Here is a 25,943-nt window from a genome sequence, read left to right as displayed (position 1 = left end):
TGGTCCGAAACCGTTCTCAGATGTAGCTACCGGAGATGAGTGTTGGATTTCTTTCTTCACCACCAGAGACAAGCAGTCTAACATGGTGTGGTTGAGTGATGAAGAACCTCGACCTCAGATTCTGAAGGAAGAATTTCGCAGCAGGAAGCGCCTTTTCACCATCTTCTTCAATTCACAAGGACCAATGTGTGTGGATGTAATGCCTCAACAGTGTACTATCACAGCCCAGTACTACACTGATCACGTCCTTCCTCGAGTCCTGGAATATCAGCCCAAGACTGCACCAACCCGTCGCCGATCGCGCCTTTTGCTGCACCATGACAATGCTGCCCCCCACAAAGCTCGCCTCACTGTGCAGTTCCTGGAGCAGCAGGGGATCACACTTCTCCCCCACCCACCCTACTCGCCTGACCTTGCTCCCTGTGATTTTTGGTTGTTTCCAAAGATCAAGGGTGCGATCGCAGGGAAGCTGTTTCATCGCATCCAAGATCTGGCGCGAGCAGTCAATTCAGAGCTACGAGGTATATCGGCTTCTGAGTACCGTGAGTGCTTCATGAAGTGGCGAAAGAGGATGGAACGTTGCATAGAGGCAGGAGGGGAGTACTTTGAAGGAATGTAGGCCACTATTTGGATTTACCTCTGTACCGTGAAAATATATGGTATCACTGTCATTACTTTTTGATCACCCCTCGTAATTACTACATTGATAAGACCGAAACTAGAATATGCTATATCAATGTGGGCACCAAGCACAAAGAAATTAGAAAGAATCCAAAGAGCGGCGACAAAGATGGCACCCACACTATCAAATTTGACATATAAACAAAGATTGGAGAAATTACAGCTGTCAACATTGGAGCAGAGAAGGGAAAGAGGTGACCTGTTGACCATCTTCAGAATTATGAAAGGGATGGAAGTTCTCGATAGAGACGACCTATTGAAATGGGACAAGAGAGAAACAAGAGGACACAATAAAAAGCTAAAGAAGGACAGTGACAGAAGAGACCTGAAAAAGAACAGTTTTCCGCACAGAGTGATCGATGTCTGGAACAAGCTAAACAGTGAATGCCAGAACTATACATGAGTTCAAAAATAAATTGGGTGTGGAGAGATACAAAAATGGGTCACAACGAGCATAGCTCCCGTCCCGTAAAATACAACTAGGTAAATACATCTACCACTCTGTGGGGAAAGCTGTTATTTTTCAGGTCTCTTCTATAATTGTCCTTTTTAAGCTTCTTTCCATGTCTTCTTGTGTCTCTCCCATCCCAATTTAGCAAGTCTTCTCTGTCAAGAACTTCCATGCCCTTCATAATTCTAAAGATGGTCAAAAAGTCACCTCTTTCTCTCCTCTGTTCCAGAGTCAGCAACTCCAATTTTATTAGTCTTTCTTCATATGAATGTTTTGAGAGTTATGGGGCCATCCTTGTAGCTGCTCTCTGGATTCTCTCAATCTTCTTTATATTCTTTTTTGTATTGGGTGACCACAGTGTCACTGCATACTCCAATTTAGGCCTCATCATTGTGATTAGTATTTTCCTTACCATTTCTTCATCCAAATAGGTAAAAGCCACTTTTATTGCTCTCAGTACCATATTTTTCGGACCATAAGGCACTTCGTACCATAGGGTGCACCCGTAATTTACTATTCCCCGTCCTTACATAAGGCACGCCTGACCATAAGGCGCACCTGGTCTCGTCATCAGATAATCATGCATGACAACCGACGACACGAGGTCGATCAATTCCGCGTCCACACGAGGCAGGTCGCAGACAACGGAGCTGTCTGGCTGGCATGACCGAACGGCACAATAAAGTACTCTAGATTTTGGGCTATCCCAACAATTATTTAGCACTTTTTAGTATCGCATAGCCTTACTTAAAACTTTTCATCCATCATGTCCCCCAATCCACACTGACTGCATCATGCATCTCATATGGTTTACCATGTTAACAGCATGTATGACATGTATGATGCACAGGATCCGTTGTCATCGTTGTTTTCAATTCCACATGGGCCGTTTCGTTTCGTCTTTGGGGATGGGAATAGAGTGATGATATCATATCTTCCAATAATAGATTACGGTAACTACCCCTAAAATACAACACAAACACATTACGGGAATTGTGGGGAATAAAACCAACATTAGCAGTTTTATTCCGGGAATTCTCGTCATCTGCACTATGATTGGTAGACTTCTTAATATTGCTCATTTGCATAAACTTGGAAAGGTGCCTATTTTCATGAAAAACATATAATATCCGATATCTCAAAAATTATTCATCATGTCATCAAAACTTATATTCCATATGTGAGTGCTTTCAGAACTGAACATTTTCATTGTTGAATGAGAAAAATCAGTTGGGATTCAGCAAAATTACAAAAATAAATGATATATTTTTTATTTTGGTCAGTGAAATCAGGCCACCTCCATGGATGGTCTGCCCTGCCAATACCCCTAAAAAACAACACAAACACGTTACGGGAATTGTGGGGAATAAAACCAACATTAGCAGTTTTATTCCCGGAATTCTCGATTCACTTAAAAACACAAGATTTATTAACAAATGACTACAGTCTGAGTGGAGCAAGACTAGACTAATGCAGAATGGCTGTCTGTGTTGTGGACGCTATCATGTCATAGCCATGATAGTGTGAATGAATGTGGTGGCATGAACTCGAAAACTGTCAAAGTTTTTGCAATTTTCTTGTCAAGATACATGCATCTTGGTTATAACTTGGTTGTAACTTTTGCTAGGCCTATGCACTGTCACCGTTGGCAGGCTAGCTATGAAACGTGTCAAAATAGTACGTCACTGTCCGAGGCATTTTTTTTGCACTGAAGCCACACATAAGGCGCACCTCACGATAAGGTGCACCACCCGATTAAGGATTTTGCCCTCGCCCAATGGTCTGAAAAATACGGTAAGTTGTAGATTTTGCCAACAATCTTGTTTATATGTTTGTCAGGAGATATATCTTTTGCAATAATCACTCCCAGGTCTTTTTCAGATCCTTCCCACTTAACTTCTTTCTTAACTTTTTTACTTTTTCCAAACTCTATTATGCTACATTTTTTAGTGTTGAATTTCACTTTCCACTTCTGACTCCATTACCAAACCCTGTTTAGATCTCTCTGTAATGATTTGCAGTCTGTTTCAGTACTCACTTTTTTCAACAGTTTTGCATCATCTGTAAAGAAGCTCATATAACATTCCACTCCCTCATCCATGTCATTTACATAAATGGCAAACATTATTGGAGCCAGCACTGATCCTTGTAGGACTCTACTAATTACCTCCTCCCAAGTAGAAGTCTTCTCTTTGAGTACTACCCTAATTTTTCTTTCATACAAAAAGTCCTCCATCCACCTCAGTAGTTTACCTCCTATGGTTTCCATCTTTATTAATAGTTTTTTGTGAGGGACTTTATCAAAAGCTTTTTGTAGATCTAGAAAAGCACAATTGGCCCATCCATCCCTTTCTTGTATTATATTTAGTAGCCTTGAGTAAAAGCAGATAAAATTTGTGGTGCACAATCTTCCTTGTCTGAATCCAAATGGTCTCGGATTTAGTATATTTATTCTCCTCCAGATGTTTTATGGTAGAGATAGGCAGTATGTTTGTGAGAAGAAAGATGGATGTGCTGGCTTTGAGTGAAACTAAAATGAAAGGGAGGGGCGAGTGTGAGTTTGGGAGTGTAGTTGGGAGGCTCTCAGGAGTGAAGAGAGGACGAGGGAGAGAAAGGGTGGCTATACTAGCAAGTGAAGAGATAGGTAAGCATGTAGTGGAGTGCAGGCGCGGATCTAGGAACAAAGTTTGGGGGGGGCCCGACGGCAGAATTTTCGGTTGTTTAACGAGCATTAGCATTACCGTTTCTCCACTCACAGGATTCTTATTTGTTAATAACTGGCAGACTGACCTAAATGAATGGGCATAACCATCTGCTCTAGGTGCCAGTGTTTCTCTTCGGATTCAAATGAGAGAGGAATTTTGTATCTTATCAAAACTTTATTGAAAGTAAGAAATTAATAGCTAGAGACCTAGAGACATTAGACCTCAATTTAAATGTAGAATATATATATAAGACAGTAAGCATTATACTTTATAATATTACCTATAATAGTAGCCTTAAAAGTACCATGCAAAGGTTATTACACTGAAAGGATTAATCACACTGCAGCCTAAGCAAAGAGAAGACGGCGGTTCCTTTCCGCAAACTTGTTGATCACACGATCAACAGGAACATCTACATCGTTATGGACGGCGAGTAGTGCGAGGCCGTTGAGGCGATCCTGACCTATGGTGCTCCTCAAGTATGTCTTCAGGCGTTTCAGGGCTGAGAACGATCGTTCGGCTTCTGCATTTGAGACTGGCAGGGTCAGTAGGATGGTAAGGAGCTTCGCGATGTTCGGAAACATACGGGCCTCGGCGTATTCCTTTGCTTTCTTGACAGATTCGAAGGCCGGAGCGGAACATGTCCACCGATGTGTTTCCGTCTGCACGAGCAAAAGTGACTCAACGTCACTTTCGTAGAGTTTAATGGCTTTAAGAACAGCATCCACGTTTGCTTTTCAGCCCCTGAGCAGCAACATGGATTATAAAAATGAAATAGTGAACTGAAATGAAATCGGGCCAAAGGGCCAAAGCCAAAAGGGGGGGGCCCGGGCCCCCTGGGCCCCCCCCTTATATCCGCGCCTGGTGGAGTGGAAGGTTTCTTCAAGGTTGATGTGGATGAAGGTGAAGCTGGGAAGGGAGATGTGGGTTTTTGTAAGTGCATATGGCCCTGATAGTGAGAAGAGCACAGAGGAAAGGGAGGCTTTTTGGGTAGATATAAATGAGTGCATAGAGGGATTAGGGAGAAATGTCAATGTAGTTGTATTGGGAGACCTTAATGCTAGGGTAGGAAATGAACCAATAGATGGAGTGTTTGGGAAGTATGGAGTTCCAGGTAAAAATCGTAGTGGAGAATTGATGGTGATGTGTCTAGAAAGAGTTGATGATAGCAAATACAGTGTCTAGGAAGAAAGTCAAGCATAAGTACACATGGGAGAGGGTGGTGGATGGAAGGGTGGCAGATAGAGTGTTAATAGAATATGTAGTGGTGACCAGGAATATGGTAGGAAGCATTAAGGATGTACATGTTTCTAAGGGGAGAGAGTGGGGGAATATCAGAGCATTTTCTGGTGGAAGTAAATAGAGAGTGGAGAATAGGTGGAGATAGAGGAAAAGGGCAGAAGGTAGGGAAGTACTTAGAGTAAACTGCTTAAATGAGGAAGAAAAGGAGAAGGAATATAAGAAGATGCTGAGGGAGGAGTGGGAGGGAGTGAAGGATAGAGTAGAGCTAGGAATGGAGGAGGAATGTTGATGGTTCAAGGAGGGAGTCATAAGTTGCGCAAAGATGGTGTGTGGAACAAGGAGGGCAGGAGGAAATAGAAGGAAGGGTAGTGAGTGGTGGGATGAGGAAGCAAAGAAGGGTGTAGAAGAGAAGCAAGCATTAATAAATTGGCTACAAATTAGGACGAGGGAATCGTATGAGAGCTACAAAGTAAAGAGAAGGGAAGTTAAGCATAAGATAAAGGAAGCAAAGAAGAGAGCAGATGTGAAATGGGGTAAGAGTATGACAGAAAATTTTGAAATAAAGAGATGTTTTGGAAAGAAATTAAAAGAGGAAGAGGAGGCAAATCAAGTAGAGAAGAAAATGTAAAAAGTGCAGATGGAGATACGATAATGGAAGAGAAAGCAGTGAGAGGAAGGTGCGCAGAGTACAAAAAAGGATTACAAAGACAGAGCATGCCAACAGGAGACCTTTTGGTCCATATCTAGGTCGGATGCAAAAAAAATCATAATAATAATAAAATAATAAATAAAAACTATAATAACATAAATAACAAATAAAATAAATAAATGCATAGGTATAGTTAAATAATAAACAAACAGGTAAATTGTAAATAAAAATAAATTGACATATAACTAATAATAAATGAAAATCAAACAGACAAATGATAACAAAACAAAAACAAATAATATAAAATAAATCATAATCATTACAGCATCTTGCTTAGGTGTTTATCTAAATGATTCTTAAAGCTTCGAACTGAACTACATTGCACTACCTGTGCAGGAAGTTTATTCCATTCATTAACTACACAGTTGGCAAAGTTGTTTCTACCTACTTCCAAATTGAATCTAGTTCCGGACAGTTTGAGACCATTGTTTCTTGTCTGATTCTCATTCAGTGTGAAAATTTTGTCACTTTTGATGTTGTCAATTCCCTTTAGAATTTTAAAGACCTGTATCAAGTCACCTCTGACTCTACGCTTTTTTAGTGAAAACAGATTTATATGTTTTAGTCGATTTTTGTATGATTTATTTTTTATATTTGGAATCAGTTTTGTGGCTCACCGTTGTACTTTTTCCGGTTACTTTCTAAATGATGTTCGATAGCATTTCTGATGATAGTTTCCATTATTTTTCCTACGATTGAAGTCAAACTTATAGGCCTATAGTTATTTGGCTTCTTTTTGTCACCTTATTTGAATATGGGAGTAACGTTAGCTAGCTTCCATTCTCTTGGGACATCTCCAGACATGATGGATTTCTTGAAAATAATTTCTAATGGAACAATCTCATTTTTCATTTCCTTTAAGATTCTAGGATGCCAACCGTCAGGCCCTGGTGTTTTATTAACTTTGAGTTTATCTATACACCTTTTAATTTTTTCTTTTGTTATATTTACCGTAGTAAGTAAGTTTACCCTAGGGAGTTGCTAAATGTGGAGGAGGATCAGGAGGGAAAGGTAGTTGCAGTGGGAAGTGCTAAGAAAATGGAGGAGAAATAGGGAAAGATGAAGTGAAAGCAGCTGTTAAGATGATGAGAGCAGGTAAGGCACCTGGGTTGGATGGATGCCATGAAGAATGTCTGAAGAAAGGAGGTACAGATATGGTGGACTGGCTGGTGAGGTTATTTAATGTTTGTTGGAGAGAGGGTAGAGTGCCGGAGGACTGGAGAAGTGACTGTATATTTCCACTTTACAAGGGAAAGGGGGACAAGTGTGAGTGTAGTTGTGTCAGGGGGATCAACTTGTTGAGTGTAGTTGGGAAAGCCTATGGGAGGATCTTGATTGAGAGGATTAGAGAGGAACAGAGGGAGTAATTGGTGAGGAACGGTGTGGTTTTAGGACAGGTAGAGGTTGTGTAGATCAGATTTTTGTGGTAAGACAGATATGTGAGAAAGCTATAGGAAAAGGTAAGGATGTTTTTTTTTGGCTTTTATGGATCTGGAAAAGGCTTACGACAGGGTAGACAGGAAGGCACTGTGGGAGGTACTGCAGATATATGGGATAGGATGTAAACTGTTAAGAGCAGTTAAGAGTTTTTACAAGAGTAGTAGAGCTTGTGTTAGGATTAGAAATGGAGAGAGTGAATGGGTTGTGGTAAAGGTGGGACTTCATCAGGGATGTGTATTGTCGCCCTGGAAAGCTTCTAGGAACTGTCAAGAGTTTTTACGAGAGTAGTAGAGCATGTGTCAGGATTAAAATTAGAGTGAGTGGTTCAAGGTAAAGGTGGGACTTCGTCAGGGATGTGTTATGTTGCCCTGACTGTTCAACTTATACATGGATGGGGTGGTGCGAGAGGTAAATGCAAGGGTAGTGGGTCAGGGATTGGAGATGGTTAAAGAAAATGGAGAAAAGTGGGAGATGAGCCAGCTGTTATTTGTGGACGACACTGCTTGTAGCAGGATAAGAGGAGGGATTGAGGAAGTTGGTAACAGAGTTTGGGAGAGTGTGTGAAAGAAGAAAGTTGAAGATAAATGTGGGGAAAAGTAAGGTGATGAGATGTACAATGGGTGAAAGTGGCAGCAGACTGGAAGTTAGCATTATGGGGGAGAGACTGGAGGAAGTGGATAGGTTTAGATACTTGGGTGCAAATGTGGCAAGAAAGGGAGGAGTGGGGGTGGAGGTAGAATGTAGATTGAGAGAAACAAGTAAATGCCTTGGTGGATTAAAAAGTGTAATGAGGAGTAGACATTTGGGAATGGATGCTAAGAGGAGATTGTATGAAGGAGTGATCATGCCAACAGCACTGTATGGGGCAGAAACATGGAATATAAGAGAAGAGAAAAGGAGTTTGAATGTGTTTGAAATGAGGTGTCTGAGAAGTATGATAGCGGTTACTAGGCTAGAAAGAGTGAGAAATGAGGTGAGGAGGAGAACAGGGGTGGTAAGGGAGTTGGGAGATAGGGTGGATGAAAGAGTATTGGGATGGTTTGGACACATGGAAAGAATGAGTGAAGAAAGACTAGTAAAAGAGGTATGGAAGGTAGATGTGGAGGGAGTGAATATGAGGGCGACCTAGGATGAGATGGATGGATGGGGTGAAATGGGCTTTGGGAAAGAGAGGAATGTCTGTTGAGGAAGGATGGGAGAGGACAGAAGATAGGGGTGAATGGAGAATGGTTGTATATAGATGATGCTGTGATGCATGAGGTGGAATGGGTAGGGGGATGGGGAGTGAGGTAGTATGCGTGAGAAAGATTTGACGCAGCCCGAAGGGATTTCTCTGTCTTCTCCTTTTCTGCATGAGGGGATGGAGAGGGGGGGTCACCTATTTAATTGAGTGGCCTTGCTGTGGATGTGCTGTGTCTTGCGACACTGCCTCTGTCCCAGGGCAGTGGACAAGATGCAGGGATGACCCGTCATCCAGGAGGTGCCAAGATAAGAGGGAGGGTGGAGGAGAGTGGAGTGTATTTAAGGATGGAATGGGTGGGAATGGTTTTTATGCCATTTTCTTTTTGGCTACCTCCCTTGTAAGGGGAAAAAGCCTTGGTATGTGTATGTATGTAATTCTAGCTCTAGTAGTATATGGTCACTTCACAATTGGTGTCTTGTATTCAATTTTGTCTACTATTTCGAGTTGAACATTGCATGCATGTAGAAAGTTTTGAGGTATGGTATATAATGAAGTCACCTTTGATGCTATACCCATCTTTTTCACTGATTTAGTAGAAAATGAGGAGCATATGCCAGGAGGTGCATAGCTGAAAATTTGAAAGAAGTGTAGGACTTGGACCCTCAACTTGGAAGATGTGAAATTAGCACACTTACAGTTGTACCACCTTTGCACAAGAGGTTAGTAGGGCATTTGTCTCTTGAGTGTATACCATGTTTAGGTACATGACAACCTTGCAGATGTGAGGAGGGAGGCCAGTGGTTTGATGTGATACGCAAATGTCAAGAAAACCAAGCTGTTGGAGGCATGACTCTCACATCATTCCTTCTGAAGCCTATGCAGAGGATCACAAAGTACCCCTTACTCATCAAACAAGTCAGTATAAAGCAAAAAATATTAACATCTTATAGCTTTATATTTTTGCACATGATCACGGTTCATTTACAGATGTTTACTAGCTTACTTTGAATGCAATTGTTGATGGCATAGGCTTTTAAACATCAGTCAGACATATTGAAATATTTGAAGATTGTTAACTGAGTGTGTATGATATCACAGTAGTGAATAGTTTAGTAAAATTAAGAAGATTAATGGATTAATGAGAAACACTGATCACCTCTTTTATTCATAGTTGGCTAAATACATACCAGAGGGACATCCAGATTACCAAAACACTCAGGATGCATTGTTGTCTGCAGAAACATTATGTGCTCAGGTAATGTATCAGGTTTAAGGGCTCCATCTAGACATATTAATGACATCATCATCATCACCACCATCCTTATCATTGTCATCATCATTATCATCATCGTCATCATCATCTTCATTAGAATGAAGAGTGTGATGAGAAATAAGTAACTAGGGATGAACACTAACAGAAGACTATGAAGGGATGATTGTACATACAAAAATATAATGGAGAGACCTGGAATTTAAGGGAGGCAGAAAGGACTAATTCAAATGTTCGAGCTGTGTTTAAGAAGTATGGTGAGGATTATGAGTATGGATAGAATGAGGTATGAGGATGTAAAGTAGCGAGTAAGGGGGTATAGTAGCCATGTTTATGCTGAAATATAAAATTGTATTACAGGTAAATGAGGCAGTGAACCAGAAAGAAAACACAGATAAGTTGGAATGGATGCAGCATCATGTCATATGTGAAGGACTTCAGGAAAGATTGATCTTCAATTCTCTCACCAACATACTTGGTCCAAGGAAATTATTGTATAATGGTGTAATACACAAAGTAAGTAATTTTATTTCATCATTATTATTTATTTATCTATTTATCTTTATTCAATGTTCAGCCCTTTTCTGGGTGGGTATCCTGTAGAGGATACAATATCGCACATTTTCCATTGGATATTTCACAAAGACACCACATAGGAACTTGGATGTTTGATTTACAGCCAATAGCAGCACTCTTCAGCTCTCTACACAGCCAATCAGAACATCCTAGGACTAGGGGGTGTTGTGCAGAGCACTCAGAAGCAACCAATATTGTCGGAACCATCGTAGTGTAAAAAAAGTCAGTAAAGTTGCTTGTACACTTCATAACACAAAACTTATATTTAGAAAGGTAGGTTTTTAATCTTTTTTCAAAACATAGCTAAGTGATTGTACTTTATGGTGTTGTAATGTGAAGTATGTGAATTTGTTAAAAGTAGTGAAAAAGTCAGTGATACATAACCATTGTCCTGTGCACGATAGGTGCCACTGCTCCTAGCAGCCGTGCTAGTCCTGGTCAGGTCACATTGCTGGCTTTTGTTGCATTAGAAAAGTATAATGGATGGGGTGGTGCGAGAGGTGAATGCAAGGGTAGTGGGTCAAGGATTGGAGATGGTTAAAGATAATGGAGAAAAGTGGGAGGTGAGCCAGCTGTTGTTTGCGGACGACACTGCGCTTGTGGCAGGATCGGAGGAGGGATTGAGGAAGTTGGTGGCAGAGTTTGGGAGAGTATGTGATAGAAGAAAGCTAAAGATAAATGTGGGTAAAAGTAAGGTGATGAGATGTACAAGGGGTGAAAGTGGCAGTAGACTGGAAGTGAACATTAAGGGAGAGCGACTGGAGGAAGTGGATAGTTTTAGATACTTGAGTGCAAATGTAGAAGGAAAAGGTGGAGGTAGAATGTAGATTGAGAGAAGCAAGTAAATGCCTTGGTGGATTAAAGAGTGTAATGAGGAATAGACATCTAGGAATGGATGCAAAGAGGAGACTGTATGAAGGAGTGATTGTGCCAACAGCACTGTATGGGGCAGAAACTTGGAACATAAGAGAAGAAGAGAGAAGGAGTTTGAATGTGTTTGAGATGAGGTGTCTGAGAAGTATGATGGGGGTTACTAGGCTAGATAGAGTGAGACATGAGGAGGTGAGGAGGAGAACAGGGGTGAAAAAGGATTTGGGAGATAGGGTTGATGAAAGAATATTAGGATGGTTTGGACACATGGAAAGAATGAGTGAAGAAAGACTAGTAAAAGAGGTATGGAAGGCAGATGTGGAGGGAGTGAACATGAGGGGACGTCCTAGGATGAGGTGGATGGATGGGGTGAAGGGGGCTTTGGGGAAGAGGGGAATGTCTGTTGAGGAAGGACGGAAGACAGAGGTGAGTGGAGAATGGTTGTATATGGATGATGTGATTGCATGAGGAGGAATGGGCAGGGGGGTGGGGGGTGAGGTGGTATGTGTGAGCAAATTTTGATGCAGCCCGAAGGGATTTCTCCCCGTCCTCTCCTTATATGCAAGGGGGGACGGAGAGGGGGGGTCGCCGATTAAATGAAGCGGCCTTGCTGTGGATGTGCTGTGTCTTGCGACACTGCTTCTGACCCAGGGCGGTGGGCAAGGTGCAGGGATGACCCGTCATCCAGGAGGTGCTCAGATGAGAGGGAGGGTGGGAGGGGTGTGGAGTGTATTTAGGGATGAAATGGGTGGGAGTGATTTTATGCCTTGCCCTTTTTGGCTACCTCCCTTGAAGCCTTGGTATATGTATGTAGAAAAGTATAAAATTACTTTATGAAAATAGTAATTGTGATTAAATGAAATAAGTGATGTATTATCATTGTTAATGGTTACAATATGTTTGGCTGAAGTTTTTAAGCAATTTAACATAAAATTTACTATTTTAATGGAAATACTACAATTTATTGGATGATTATTAGGATTATTTTGATTATTCTGATTAATTTGATGATATTTCATCATTGTGGTCACATTACATTAGGAACTTCTCCATTTCTGCATAAGGGGATGGAAAGGGGGTCACCAATTTAATGAAACAGCCTTGCTGTGGATGTGCTGTGTCTTGTGACATTGCCTCTGACCCAGAGAGTTGTTCTAAATGGCAAAACTTCTAGATGGAAAAATGTTATGAGTGGAGTTCCTCAGGGTTCTGTTCTTGGGCCACTTCTATTCTTAGTATATATAAATGATATAGACCACAGACTAAAATCTAGTGTTTCCAAATTTGCTGATGATACAAAACTGTGCGGAATGGGAAATAATCACTGAAAACAATTAGATATTCAAGAAGATTTAGATAAACTACAATGGTCTGAAAAGTGGCTAATGAAATTTAACACAAGTAAATTCAAGGATATGCCTATAGGTAAAAATAACAGTAAGTATGATATAAGTTAACAAAAGTGGATAGTGAAAAGGATCTCGGTATAAGTATCAGTAATAATCTCAAATCATCCAAGCAGTGTATTTCAGCCTCAGAGAAAGCAAATAAGATTCTAGGGCTGATTGCAGGATCTTTTGATTTCAAAAGTCCATCTCTCATTAACATACATATACCAAAGGCTCTTTCCCCCTTACACAGGGGGTAGCCAAAAAAAAAAAAAAAAGGCATAGAAACCATTCCCACCCATTCCATTTCCTATATATTCCACTCCCCTCCACCCTCCTCCCTCCCTCTATCTTGGCACCTCCTGGATGATGGGTCATCCCTGTATCCTGTCCACTGCCCTGGGTCAGAAGCAGTGTCACAAGACACAGCACATCCACAGCAAGGCTGCTTCATAAATTCGGCAACCTCCCCCCCTCTCCGTCCCCTCATGCAGAAAAGGAGAAGACGGGGAGAAATCCCTTTGGGCTGCGTCAAATTTTTTCTCGTACATCCTTCCTCACCCCCCATCTCTCACCCACTCCCCCTCATGCATCACAGCATCATCCATACACAACCTTTCTCCATTCACCCTTATCTTCTGTCCTCTCCCGTCCTTCCTCCACAGACATTCCTCTCTTTTGTAATGCCCCTTTCACCCTGTCCATCCATCTCATCCTAGGACGCTCCCTCGCATTCACTCCTTCCAATTCTGCCTTCCACACTTCTTTTACTAATCTTTCTTCACTCACTCTTTCCATGTGTCCAAACCATCCCAATACTCTTTCATCAACCCTATCTCCCAGCTCCCTTTCCACCCCTGTTCTCCTCCTCACCTCCTCATTTCTCACTCTATCCAACCTAGTAACCCCTATCATACTTCTCAGTCATTTCATCTCAAACACATTCAAACTCCTTCTCTCTTCCTCTTTTATGTTACATGTTTCTGCCCCATACAGTGCTGTTGGCACAATCACTCCTTCATATAACCTCCTCTTAGCATCCATTCCCAGATGTATTTCTCATTACACTTTTTAATCCACGAAGGCATTTACTCGCCTCTCTCAATCTACATTCTACCTCCACCCCCACTCCTCCCTTTCCTGCCACATTCACACCCAAGTATCTAAAACTATCCACTTCCTCCAGTCTTTCACCCTTTATGCTCACTTCCAGCCTGCTGTCACTCCCCTTGTACATCTCATCACCTTACTTTTGCCCACATTTATCTTTAGTTTCCTTCTTTCACACACCTTCTCAAACTCTGTCACTAACTTCCTCAATCCCTCCTCTGATCCTGTTACAAGCGCAGTGTTGTCAGCAAACAACAACTGGATTATTTCCCACTTTTTTCCATTTTCTTTAACCATCTCCAACCCCTGACCCACCACCCTTGCATTCACCTCTCGCACCACCCCATCCATGTAAAGATTGAATAGCCAGGGGGACATAATACATCCCTGAGGAAGTCCCATCTTTACCTCGAACTATTCACTCTCTCTATTTCTAATCCTAACACAAGCTCTACTACTCTCGTAAAAACTCTTGACTGCTCTTAACAGCTTTCCTCCTATCCCATATATCTGCAGTACCTCCCACAGTGCCCTCCTATCTACCCTGTCGTAAGCCTTTACCAGATCCATAAAAGCCCAAAAAACATCCTTACCTTTTCCTATAGCTTTCTCACATATCTGTCTTACCACAAAAATCTGATCTAGACAACCCCTACCTGTCCTAAACCCACACTGTTCCTCGCCAATTACTCACTCTGTTCCTCTCCTAATCCTCTCAATCAAGACACTCCCATAAGCCTTCCCAACTACACTCAACAAGCTGATCCCTCTGAAACTACTACACTCACACTTGTCCCCCTTTCCCTTGTAAAGTGGAACTATACAGGCATTCCTCCAGTCCTCTGGCATTCCACCCTCTCACAATCATTAAATAACCTCACCAGCCAGTCCACCATAACTGTACCTCCTTTCTTTAGACATTCTGCATGGCATCCATCCAACCCAGGTGATTTAAACCAGGTCTCATCTCTCTCAGTAACAAGCTATATAAATCATTAGTTTGTCCACATTTGTAGTATAATAGAATTTGGAAAGAGTAAAAACAGAATATCGAAAGATTACAAAATTGGTAAAGAAGAGGTGAAAAAAGTAAACTTGGAGAAAGATCTTGGAGTGATGATCAGCAAGGACGTGGCACCAGATAAGCATATTAATAAAATAGTCAGAGAAACTTACAATTTATTGAGGTCAATTAAAGTGGTGTTTGATATTTGGACAAGAAAATGATAAAAAAAAATTCTAACTACACAAATAAGACCAAAACTTGAGTATGCAGCAACACTATGGACACCCAGTACCAAAAAGAATATAAAAAAATTAGAAAGAATACAAAGATCAACAACAAAACTAGCACCAACTCTTTCCGAACTAACATATGAGCAAAGACTGTCCAAACTAGAATTACCAACTTTGGAACAAAGAAGGGAAAGAGGAGACTTGCTGACTATCTATAGAATAATGAAAGGAATGGAAGTCTTAGATAAGAATGACTTGTTGATATGGGATAATGGTAAAACAAGAGGACACAAAAAGAAACTAAAAAAGGATAGTTACAGAAGAGATCTGAAAAGGAACAGCTTCCCACACAGTGTGATAGATACTTGAAACAAATTAGACAACGAAACAGTGTGTGCAAACACTATTCAAGATTTTAAGAAAAAACTTGATGCTGAGAGATACAAAGACGGGTCACTACGAGCATAGGTCTCTTCCCGTATAATACAACTAGGTAAATAAATTTAGAATAAGCTGTTAAGGTATGGTCACGGAATCTCAATAAAGACATTGACAAATTGGAAAAAGTACAATGGCAAGCCACAAAACTGATTCTAAATATAAAAAATAAATCATACAAAAATTGACTAAAACATATGAATCTGTTTTCCCTAAAAAAGCATAGACTCAGAGGTGCTTGATACAGCTCTTTAAGATTCTAAATGGAATTGACAACATCAAAAGTGAAAAAAAATTCACATTGAATGAGAATTAGACAAGAAATAATGGTCTCAAACTGTCAGGAAATAAATTTAATTTGGAAGAGGGTAGAAACAACTTTGCCAGCCATGTAGTTAATGAATGGAATAAACTTCCTGTAGAGACAGTGCAATGTAGTTTAGTTTGAAGCTTTAAGATTCATTTAGATAAACACGTAAGCAAAATGATGTAATGCCTGCCATTTATTTAATATTTTTTGTTTATTTGTTTGTTATAATTTGTGTGTTTATTGGTATTTGCTTGATTTTCATTTATCATTATCTATTATCATTTACTATTTACATGTTTGTTTATTATTTAACTATACCTATGCATTTATTTATTTATTATTATAGTTTTTATCTATTTATCATTATGTTTTTTTTGCACCCACCCTAGTTTTGGACCAAAAGGTCTCCTGTCAGCATGCTCCTCCTTTGTAATCCTTTGTAGAAGATAATGCCTCTGAAGGCCTTTAGGATGGAGATCTCCAAGTTGCCAGGTGTCAGAAGAACATTACCCAAAGAATAACATGCCTTTCTTCAGGCTAGCTGCCTGCAATGTTGCCACTAAAGAAGGGCCAGAAAGCACAACTGCCACATGAGAATATCCAGTAGGATATGAAGGAGCCACACATGCCAGTGTACATTAGTAATAGGCAGACCTGCAAGTACTTCTCAAAGAAGGTTGATATTCAATGGTCATGGTGGATGTATACTGTGTGCCATGTAGCCTTTTGTTTGTCAGATACCAGGGACTGTTTGCAGAGCTTCCAATGTGTGCCCTCTCCCAGTTCCAGCACACCACCTAGTTCTGGACCTTCTTCTCTCAGAACCTCCAGCCACTCTCCCACTCTATCCTCCTGATGAGTGCCACAAGTGCCAATACACTCCATCCCATATGGTCTTGTTTTCCAACACCTACTAGTTCTTCAGCAATAGATATAAGTTGGTTGTTTCATGTTTGTGATTTGGCCTTATTATTGCATTTCATATATATATCTGTATATAAATTTTATGTACATTTTTAGCATTTTGAGTAATTTTTCAGTCATTGCACTTCTCATTGTAAATATATATGTATGTTTTTGCATTTTTGTAAAATAATACATCTTCATGTTCCTCAGTATTTCTTTGGTTGCTTAAATTTCCGTCTTCTCTTTTTCTGCATGAGGGGATGGAGAATGGGTGTCGCTGATTAAATGAAGTGGCCTTGCTGTGAATGTGCTGTGTCTTGCTACATTGCTTCTGACCCAGGGCAGTGGGCGAGATGCAGGGATGACCCATCATCCAGGAGGAGCCAAGATAAGAGGGAGGGAGAGAGATAAATAGGAATGGAGTATGTGGGGATAGAGTGGGTGGGAGTGGATTTTGTGCCTTTGTTTTTGGCTACTTCTCTTGTAAAGGGGAAAAAGCCGTTGGTGTATACATATATGTATGCTTAAATGGTTTACATGTAGTTTTTACAAATGTAGAAATGGTTGAGAATTACAAACTTAGAACTTTTCTGAGTTACAAAACATGAGCCCCAGCTGGCAAGGTATCCCTTACAGGCTTCTCATGGTTACTGGGAGTCTGCTCAGTAGAGAGCTTATGGGATTAATGTGATTGCCTGTGTTACAGCCAAGATATCCTTATGGGCCACAACCTTGGTGCAACATTGCGCCACTTTAGTGTGCTCAAATGAAAAATTATGAAATACCGAAGTACCTTAGAATTGCTTGATTTTTTTTTTCCCCAAGTATTTCTATGGTACCCAAAAAAGGGTTGAGATGGATTTTTAAAGATCTAGCATAGAACTATTTACCTTTCATTCATGTACAACATTTTATGGGAAGGATCTTATTTTTTATTTATTTATTATTATTATTTTTTTTTTCAAATTCCAAGTATTTCTATGGTACCCAAAAAAGGGTTGAGATGGATTTTTAGAGATCTAGCATAAAACTATTTACCTTTCATTCATGTATGACATTTTATGGGAAGGATCTTATTTTTTACAGGTTTGAATAGAGTGAGAAATGAGGTGTGAAGGAGAGTGGGGTTAAAAAGTGAAGTGGCAGATAGGGCTGATGAAAGATTATTGGGATGGTTTGGGCACATGGAAAGAATAAAAGAAGAAAGATTAACAAGAAGAGTGTGGGTAGCAGAGGTGGATGGAGTGAACTTGAAGGGATGACCAAAAATTAGATGGATGGATGGGTTATTTACCTAATTGTAGTATACAGGAAAGGAGTAATGCTTGTTGGGTCCCATCGCCTTCTCACCAGTTTTATTACACCTAGCCTCAAATTCATGTACAGTTCTATCTTTATATATATATCCTTGATTTCCAATTATCAAATTTAGATATACCCTCGCTTTTACCTCCTGCACCACCCCATCTATTAAGCAGCCATAGTGACATGACACATCCCAGACATAGCCCCACCTTTTCCTCAAACCACTTGCTCTCTCCATTTCTAGTTCTAACACAGGCTCTACTACTCTCATAAAAAATCTTGGCTGCCCTTAACAGCTTACCCTTGATCCCATATGTCTGCAAAACCTCCCACAGTGCCTTCACAGTGCCACAGTACTCTGTGATTAACTTTTTCTAAATCCATAAAGGTCCAAAAAATATCCTTACCTTTTCCTACAGCTTTCTCACAGATATGTGATTAATGGTGAGGAGCAGTGTGAGTTTAGGAAAGGTAGGTTTTGCATGGATCAGATTTTTGTGGTAAGGAAAAAGCTTTAGGAAAAGGTAAGGATATTTTTTGGGCCTTTATGGATTTGGAAAAGGCTTATGACAGGGTAGACAGGAAGACTCTGGGAGGTTTTGCAGATATATGGGATTGGGGGAAAGCTGTTATGGGAAGTCAAGAGTTTTTGCAGGAATAGTAGATCCTGTGTTAGAATTGGAAATGGAGAGTGGTTTGAGGTAAAGGTGGGGCTGTGTCAGGGATGTGTCATGTTACCATGGCTGCTCAATTTATACATGGATAGGTTGGTGCAGGAGGTAAAAGTGAGGGTAATGGACAGGGTACTTGAAATGGTTAAAGAAAATGGAGAAGTGTGGGAGATGAGCCAGTTGTTGTTTGCTGATAACACTGCACCTATGGTAGGGTAAGAGGGAGGGATTAAGAGAATTAGTGACAGAGTTTGGGAAGGTATATGACAGGAGAAAGTTAAAGGTAATTATGGGTAAAAATAAGATGAGATGTACAGAGGGAGAGGATGGCAGCAAGTTAGGATAAGTCAGAAAGGAGAGATGCTGGAGGAAGTGGATAACTTTAAATATATGGGGTCATATGTGGCAAGAGAGGAGTGGAGGTGGAGATAAATTGTAGATTGAGAGAAGCAAGTAAATGTCTTGGAAGATTAAAAAGTGTCATGAGAAATAGGAATTTATTTATAGACACAAAGAGATTATATGAAGGAGTGATTATGCAGATGGCTTTGTATGGAGCAGAGACTTGGAATTTAAGAGAGGCAGAGAGGAAAAATTTAAATGTGTTTGAGATGAAATATCTGAAAAATGTGGTAGGGGTTACAAGGTTGGATAGAATGAGAAATGAGGAGGTGAGGAGAAGAGTGAGGGTGTAAAAGATGGCAGATAGAGCTGAAGAAAGAGTATTGGGATGGTCTGGACACATAGAAAGAATGAGTGAAGAGGGAATAGTAAAAGAGGTGTGGAAGATAGAGGTGGAGGGAGTGAATTTGAGGGGACAACCAAGGATGACATGGATGGGTGGGGTGAAAGGGACTTTGAGTAAGAGGGGATGTCTGTTGAGCAAGTAAGAAAGCAAGAGATAGGGTTGATTGGAGAATGACTGTGTATAGATGATACTGTAATGCAAGGAAGGGAGGAGGCAGGGGAGTAGAGGGTGCTTATGTATGAATAACATTTTAACACAGCCTGAAAGGATTTCTCCCTGTCTTCTCTTTTTCTGCATGAGGGGATGGAGAGGGGAAGGGTTTTTGCCAATTAAATGAAGTGTCCTTGCTATGGATGTATTGTGTCTTGCTGCATTGCTTTTGACCAAGGGCAGTGGGCAGGATACAGAGATGACCCATCACCCATTAGGAGCTAAGACAAAAGGGTGGTGGATGAAAGTTGGGGTGGGAGTGGGTATACATCTTTTGTCTTGGCTACCTCCCTTATAAGGAGGAAAAAACACTTGGTATATAGGTAGATAGAAATTATCTTTAGTATTTTGTTCCATATAGTCTACAAGGTGTTGTGGTGTGTCTCAGTGAGGTTAGAGGCCCATGTGGGGCTCTCAAAATTCAACACTAAGTATATATATTGTTTGTATACTGTAGTGTTAGTTTCTTTGTTGTGTATCAATGTTGTCCCTGCAAGTAATTTAAACATGAGTTGTAGTATGAGGCATTCTTTGACTTTGGAGGGGTTGCAGGGAAGTGTAATTGGGCAGTGTGATGCTGGAACTGTTGGGTTTTTGTTAGGTTTGGGGATTGTGGTGATTTTCCCATACTTCCAGATGTTGGGTTTGGTGTTGTGTACATAGCTGTAATTTGCAATATTGGTGAGTGCATGTATTCTGTGTGGTCCAAGGTGTTTTAGGTGGATGTTACTTATAGTATGTAGATAGAGGTGGAAATCATCGAGTGGAAGTTAGAGAAAAGTGTGCACAGGACTGTGTGTGAGTAGGCATACTTGTTGCTATGCCTCACCAAATAGACAGTATTTAAACTGATTTTACAAAATTTTATATTGCTTGCTCTATGAATAATGATGCAATCAAAGTGGTTGTAAGTGTGAACAATTGTAAGTTGATGATTACCTGTATTTCCTCCATCTCATTATATAAGGAGAGCTGACAGCCAGTGGTTGCTCCCCTTCTGTTCCAATAAGCCTGTAACAAAGGAACAGCCTCACACTCATACAACACAGACAGCATTCCAATATTTCTCTCCAAAAAGATCACTGTGTGAGGTCAAGGACTGTTGCGGGTCTACAGGTTTACACTCAGTGAAACTCAAAGCAAACAGTTATTATCATCATGATAAGACATTTTATTGTTTTTATTGTTGATCATTCCTCCCAATCTTATTAGTTTTATTTTACTTTACAGGCAAAAAGTCGCAAAGAATTAGTAGCCTTTCTACTAAGTGATTTCCTTTTGCTGACAACTCCTCACAAATCAGTAGCATCATGTAATAATCTTGCTGCCTTGGAGAGAACATTGATAAATATTACCTGCACTATGTATAGAAAGGTAAGGGGAAGAATAGAGTTGTACTTCAATATGTTTACTGCACCTTCACTTCATCATCCCACCACTTGCTACCCTTTCTTCTATTCCCTCCCATCCTCCTTATCCCACATACCATCTTTACACAACATGTCACTTCCTTTTTGAAATACGCCCATTCCTCTTCTTCCACTTCTACCCTATCCCTCAACATCCCCACATTTCTCTCAGCTTCTTGTACTCCTGCTCCTTTTCCTTCTTATTTAACCAGTTTACTCAAGACCTCCCTGCCTTCTGCCCTTTTCCTATATCTCCACTTATCCTTCACCCTCAACTTACCTTCAACCAAAAAATTATCTGATATTCCCCCACTCCCCTAAAAACATGGATATCCAGAACTCTTCCTACTCTTCTCCTGAATACCACTACATAGTCCATTAATGCCTTATCAACCATCCTTCTATCCACCTCCCTCTCCCATGTGTGCTTATGCTTGATTTCTCTCAGATTCTCCTGGTATTCACACTTCTTTTCCTCCTCATTTAATATGTTTACTTTAAGCACTTCTCTACCTTCCACCTTTTTCCTCTTCCTCCACCTATCCTCCACTCTTAACTTATCTTTTTCCAGAAAATAATCTGACATTCCCAATACTCTTTCATCAGCCCTATCTGCCATCTCCTTTTCCACTCCTACTCTCCTCCTCACATCCTTGTTTCTCTCTATCCAACCTTTGTAACCCCCATCATACTTCTCAGACATTTCATTATAAACACATTTAAACTTTTCCTCTCTGCCTCTCTTAGATTCCAAGTCTCTGCCCCATACAGTGTTGTGGGTACAATCACCCCTTCATATAATCTCTTTGCATCTGTTCCCAAATGCCTATTTCTCATGACACTTTTTAATCCCCCAAGGCATTTACTTGCTTGTCTTAGTCTGCAATTTACATCCACCTCCTTTCCTCCCTTTCCTACCACATGTGTGCCAAAAAGTACCAAAAACTATCTTTTTCCTCCACCCTCTCTACTTTCAGACTTACTTCCAACTCGCTGGCATCCTCTCCCTTTGTACATATCATCACCTTACTTTTACCCACATTTACCTTAAATTAAAAAATACTAAAGAAAATAAGAACAGAGGAGGATTGTGAATCATTGCAGTTAGACCTAGACAAAATCTGGAAATGGACTCAAAAGTGGGAAGTAAACTTCAACATCAAATAGTGTAGTATAATGGAGTTTGGAAAAAGTAAGATATATATATATATATATATATATATATATATATATATATATATATATATATATATATATATAGATATATATATATATATATATATATATATATATAAAATTATAAAATTGGTGAAGAAGAAGTAAAAAAAAGTGAACTCGGAAAGAAACTTTGGAGTAATAATCAACAAAGACATGACACTGGAAAAACTTCAAGAAAATAGTCAGAGAAACCTTCAACCTATTAAGGTCAATGAAAGTGGCATTTGACTATTTGGATGAGGAAATGATTAAAAAGATATTAGTTACACTAATAAGACCAAAACTGGAGTACACAGCAACACTGGACACCCAGTACTAAAAAGAATATAAAGAAATTAGAAAGAATACAAAGAGCAATGACAAAGTTGGCACCAACTCTCTCCAAATTAATATACGAACAAAGATTGTCCAAATTGGAACTACCAACTCTGGAACAAAGAAGAGAAAGAGGAGATCTACTGACTATAGAATCATGAAAGGAATGGAAATCTAAGATAGAGATGATTTATTAAAATGGGATAATGGAAAAAGAAGAGGACATGAAAAGAAACTCGAAAAGGATAACTATAGAAGAGATCTGAAAAAAATTAGCTTCCCACATAGAGTGGTGGATACCTGGAATAAATTAGATAAGAAAACAGTGTATGCAAACGCCATTCAAGACTTTAAGAAAAACTTGATGCTGAAAGATACAAAGATGGGTCACCATGAGCATAGCTCCCTTCCCATATAATACAACTAGGTAAATATTGCATACCATCCCAAACATTGTCACTAACTGCCTTAATCCCCCCTCTGACCCTGCTACAAGCACAGTGTTATCAGTAAACAACAATTGGCTCATCTCCCACTTTTCTCAATTTTCTTTAACCATCTCCAGCCCTCTGCCCATTATCCTTGCATTTACCTCCCTTACCACCTTACCACTCATTACCCTTCTTTCTATTCCTTCCCATCCTCCTTCCACATGCCATCATAACACACCTTGTCACTTCCTCCTTGAAATACCCCCCTTACTCCTCCATTCCTACCACTACTCTATCCTTCACCATCTTCACACTTCCCTCAGCTTCTCCTTGTACTCATGATCCCTTTCCCCCTCATTTGAACTGTTTACTCTAAATACCTCCCTACCTTCTGCCCTTTTTCTCTTTCTCCACCTATACTCCACTCTCAACTTACCTTCCAAAAAATGAACTGATATTCCCCAACTCTTTCCCTTAAGAACATGGACATCCAGAACTCTTCCTATGCTTCTCATGGATGCCACTACATAGATAATTGATTTCTTATCAACCACCCTTCCATCCATCACCCTCTCTTATTTGCACTTATGCTTGACTGTTTTCCTAAGTACTATGTTTGTAATCCTCAACTCATTTAAATCTATCCAAAATGCCTCCTTTTTCTCTACACTCTTCATCATACCAAGCCCATATGTGCTTACAAAGACCTATATCTCCTTTCCCAGTTTCACCTTCATCCACATTAATCTTGAAGAAACCTTCCACTCCACCACATGCTCACCTATCTTCTCACTAGTGGAGCCACCCTTTCCCTCCCTTGTCCTCTCCTCTTGCCTGAAACTTTCCCCACTACACTCCCAAACTCAAAATTACCACACCCTTTCAACTTAGGTTTATTTAATGCCAACACATCCATCTTTCTCTTCACAAATGTACTGCCTATCTCTTCCCTTTTACCCTCATCTGAACCACACCCATGCACATTAAAAAAGCCAAACCTCAGGGTTCTGGTTGGAAAACTCCTCCCAGATCCTCTTATGCCTCGACTTTTCATAGGAATATACCACATAGGGTTACAGAGAGTAGGATGTCAAGTCCCATCACTTCATCCTGTTTTAGCTATCTTTTATGACCTGAATAGGAAAGCTCAGTGGCAGCATTCCATCTTCCCCTTACCACTAGGGACAGAGGCAAAAAAGGAAATATATACTCAAAGAAGTGGTAAAGGACAGTATTAAGAGAGGGGGACAGCATAATGGAGGGACAGTCACAGTACAATAAAGTAGCATAATTTCTCTGTGAGTAGATATTTCTTCTAACACAGACAAAATAATGTGTGGATCTGGTCTGTAGGGGCACCCTATATAGTCCCTAAAGTATCATCTGTATGCTGCTGAGCAAATTATACCACACAATAACATGGGGACTATCAGATGGTTGTCACATCCAATGACCACAAAAGGTTGAGCACTTCCTTTACCTTTCCTATATCTTCTTAGCCCCTTCCATATGGTGATGCCTACATAGGCGTCATGAGGAGCCGACGTCGGCGTCTTGATTATATTTATTGTAGTTGTACCTGCGTGACTCTCATACTCTGTAAACTGGCTTCATCATATTTTCTATGGTTATCAAAATTCAAGGGTGAAAGAGAAAACAATTAATACAGCGGTGACTTTATTTTTTATAATGCGAGTATTATGACGCAACATCGCACTTCTGGCAGCTAATGCTGCCCGTGAGATTTTGGCCCGTATTGAAGGGGTTAACTTGAATATTTGAATCCCTTTTTTTCACCAATTACAAACTTTCATTATTTTTGCCTGGGGTTAGGCCTCCTCAAAAGACCTTAACACCCACAATTAACTTGGTGATTACTTCCCAGTGAATTTGGAAAACAGTTTTGGTTTATTTTTGCATTTATCTACTACACATCTTTCAAAATTACTTTATTCCTCCCTGGGAATTCTTGTATAGTCATTCCTAGCTTGTTTGTAAGTTTCTTTTGTTTCATTGTTTCTCTTTTTTCTCCAATCCATATCCCTGACCTTTTTTGCAATTTCACACCTTACTTGAACCAGTTCTGTTTCTGCTTATTCCACTAATCTTAGGCACATGTTAACTCTCAGGTTGTAAATGTCAAGAAAGATTTCCCATTTCAACCTTATTCCTATAGTATTCATGACTTCCAGTTTGCTTCTTCAAAGAATTTTTCCACCCTAAATAATCTTCTTTCCTAGAATTGAGGCTCCCTTGCCTGTGTGATTCATTCTTTGACTCTATATCCTCCATCTGAAATTCAGTTTTTACATGGTCACTTTTTCAAGGTAGTTCATTGATCTAATGATATCTGGCTCTATGGTTAGAAGTAGATCTAATCTTGTTGAAATGTCATCTCTTACCCAAGTCACTTCCTTTACCCCCTGGATTATTGTGTTTTCCTTTACTGTATTTAACAGGGTGTGTCCCCAGGAATCTGCCTTGCCACTTGATATTCTTCCCAATTGACTTCACTGCAATTCAAATTTCCAATAAGGACTTTTTTTTTCTTTTTCTTTCTTTTTTCTTTTTTAGGAGAAAACTTGTGACCAATAACATTTTGTAATATTCAGCTTCATTTCAAGCTGTTGTCTTTTTTTTTTTTTTTTTTTTTTTTTTTTGGGGGGGGGGGGGATATGCCACCATACCTTTTCTATTTTACCCTTTAGTTCTAATTTTCAGGTGGATTGCTTCAACCTTGCCTTCACTGAGATTTGCTTCTTTCACCTTTACATCCCTTCTCACCACAAACATTACTCCACCCATTTTATCTTCTCTGTCTCTTCTCCAGGAATTCTATCTATTGTTCCCCAACTGTAAATAATTTTTTAGGAGCTTGGTCTCTACTAAACGCAATATATCAGGCTTGTTTACGCTCAAGTAATGTAAATACTTGTGTATAGTGTGAATTTTTTGTGATAGAATTTTCACTGAAAAAATGGGAGGTTGCACTATACAGAGGTAATGTATTTGAATGCATTAAATTTCATGCATTTTGGTGACCATAGCTTATCTGGTAGGCCTACAGTCTCATGGTACCTTTGACTAACCTTAACAGCAGCAGTAAGCTCCTTTAACTTGC

The 25,943-nt window shown here is 40.0% G+C and overlaps 1 protein-coding gene across 1 annotated transcript in view; it reads left to right on the top strand.

The window, feature by feature from the left end:
• Positions 1–25,943, top strand: part of Dap160 (dynamin associated protein 160) — a 465,025-nt gene that overhangs the window by 406,468 nt on the left and 32,614 nt on the right. Inside the window, exons 34-37 of the mRNA XM_076192536.1 lie at positions 9,191–9,326; positions 9,583–9,666; positions 10,042–10,197; positions 20,680–20,823. Coding sequence (XP_076048651.1) covers positions 9,191–9,326; positions 9,583–9,666; positions 10,042–10,197; positions 20,680–20,823 — 520 coding nt within the window. The remainder of the gene's footprint in view (positions 1–9,190; positions 9,327–9,582; positions 9,667–10,041; positions 10,198–20,679; positions 20,824–25,943) is intronic.

This window comes from Oratosquilla oratoria, chromosome 11, assembly GCF_046742065.1.
Source record: "Oratosquilla oratoria isolate Oo_2021 chromosome 11, ASM4674206v1, whole genome shotgun sequence".
Lineage (NCBI taxonomy): Eukaryota > Metazoa > Arthropoda > Malacostraca > Stomatopoda > Squillidae > Oratosquilla > Oratosquilla oratoria.
Note: the sequence above shows the minus strand (reverse complement) of the source record. Positions and strands in the feature narration are given on the sequence as shown.